Source organism: Scomber scombrus, chromosome 2, assembly GCF_963691925.1.
Source record: "Scomber scombrus chromosome 2, fScoSco1.1, whole genome shotgun sequence".
Lineage (NCBI taxonomy): Eukaryota > Metazoa > Chordata > Actinopteri > Scombriformes > Scombridae > Scomber > Scomber scombrus.
In genome coordinates, this window is record NC_084971.1 from 36,086,675 (window position 1) to 36,088,286 (window position 1,612).

The 1,612-nt window shown below is 41.4% G+C and overlaps 1 protein-coding gene across 1 annotated transcript in view; it reads left to right on the top strand.

Moving 5' to 3' along the window:
- The window catches only part of pex6 (peroxisomal biogenesis factor 6), a 15,676-nt gene extending 15,028 nt beyond the window's left edge, over positions 1-648 (top strand). The window contains exon 19 of the mRNA XM_062439534.1: positions 142-648. Within this exon, the coding sequence (XP_062295518.1) occupies positions 142-278 (137 nt within the window). The 3' untranslated portion in view covers positions 279-648. The remainder of the gene's footprint in view (positions 1-141) is intronic.
- Positions 649-1,612: the final 964 nt, after the last annotated feature.

Consider the following 1,612-nt stretch of genomic DNA (forward strand, 5'->3'; position numbering starts at 1 on the left):
ACGCAAATTTTACAAAATGGTCAGGCGCCGAAACTCGAGCGATAGCGCGACAGATTCTCATTTGTCGCGGGGTTTTGTCGCATTCATCGCGTTTGGTCTGAACATAGCTTAACCTTTTCTCTTTCTGTCTCTGTGTCTCAGGTTTGGACTCTGAAGATTCTCCCGTTTGTCTCTCTGATGAAGATTTCTCGGCAGCGTTAGAAAACTTTAAACCTTCAGTTTCAGCTGATGAGCTTCTGAGATACAGAAACATCCAACAGAGACTCACAGCAGCTTAAAACCATTCAGACTGGTCCAGGATCAGATCAATGAAGCTCAAACTGGTCCAGGATCAGATCAATGAAGCTCAAACTGATCAATATGAAGCTCAAATTGATCCAGGATCAGATCAATGAAGCTCAAACTGATCCAGGATCAGATCAATGAAGCTCAAACTGATCAATATGAAGCTCAAACTGATCCAGGATCAGATCAGTGAAGCTCAAACTGATCCAGGATCAGATCAATGAAGCTCAAACTGATCAATATGAAGCTCAAACTGGTCCAGGATCAGATCAATGAAGCTCAAACTGGTCCAGGATCAGATCAGAACGTCTTAATCAACTCACTGTGTTGTAACATACTGTAAAGGTAATGTGTACATAATTATAAAATGTAATTAATAAATTAATTTATGCTGATGTGAGCAGTTCCTGTTTTTGTCCTGATGGAGGCGCTGTGACATCATCTGCAAACGAGCTCAGATCAGCCAGAGAGTCCTTCCTTCCATCTTTCCTTCCTTCCTCGAACGAAGGGAGGAAGGAAGGAAGGAAGGAAGGATGGAAAGGAGGGAGGAACGAACGAAGGAGGGAAGGAATGAAGGAGGGAGGAAGGAAGGAAGGAACCAAGGATGGAAGGAATGAGAAGGGAGGAAGGAAGATTAGCTGTTGATTGATTGATTGGCCATCTGGTTTTTACACTGATTTTTACTCTGTAATGTGCTTTTTCTACCACTAGGTGGCACAAACCGGTTTGTATGAGCGATGACAACAGGTCAAAGTTCAGCAGAATGAAGTTTAAGGTCCAACAAACACAGAATATAATGTTAAATAACAAAATGAGACTCAAAGACTTCATTTAAAGGAAAGATTTGTTTCCATTTTATTCAACGTTTTCTTTCCTCCATATAATGCTTCAAGTAAATCAAACTACTTTTTAATCACACCATTACATCCCAGTTTAGTAAATGCTTTAACAGTGACCTCTGACTTTTCCAGTATCTGATCTGCTGACCAAAAAAAAAAAAAAAAACTCCCAGTTGGCCGATTTTGACTAGATGCCATTTAAATAATCTGAAGTGCTTGAACGCCACGTCTAACATGGTTGACTTCCTGTTCACGCAGCAGAGAAACCAAACCACAAACCCGCCATTTTCTCAGACTTGTGAAAGAATTTTTAGCCGCCAGTCGACGATGCGTTTGGCTCGGCGAGGTCCAATCTTCCAACATGAAGCAAATCTCCTCATCATCATCATCATCATCACTCCGTCAGTTTGAGTCGGTGGCGTGGCTACGAGTACGAACAGACAAAACATGAACGAAAATGAAGGAAAAACTTATTCTACCCACTTTAT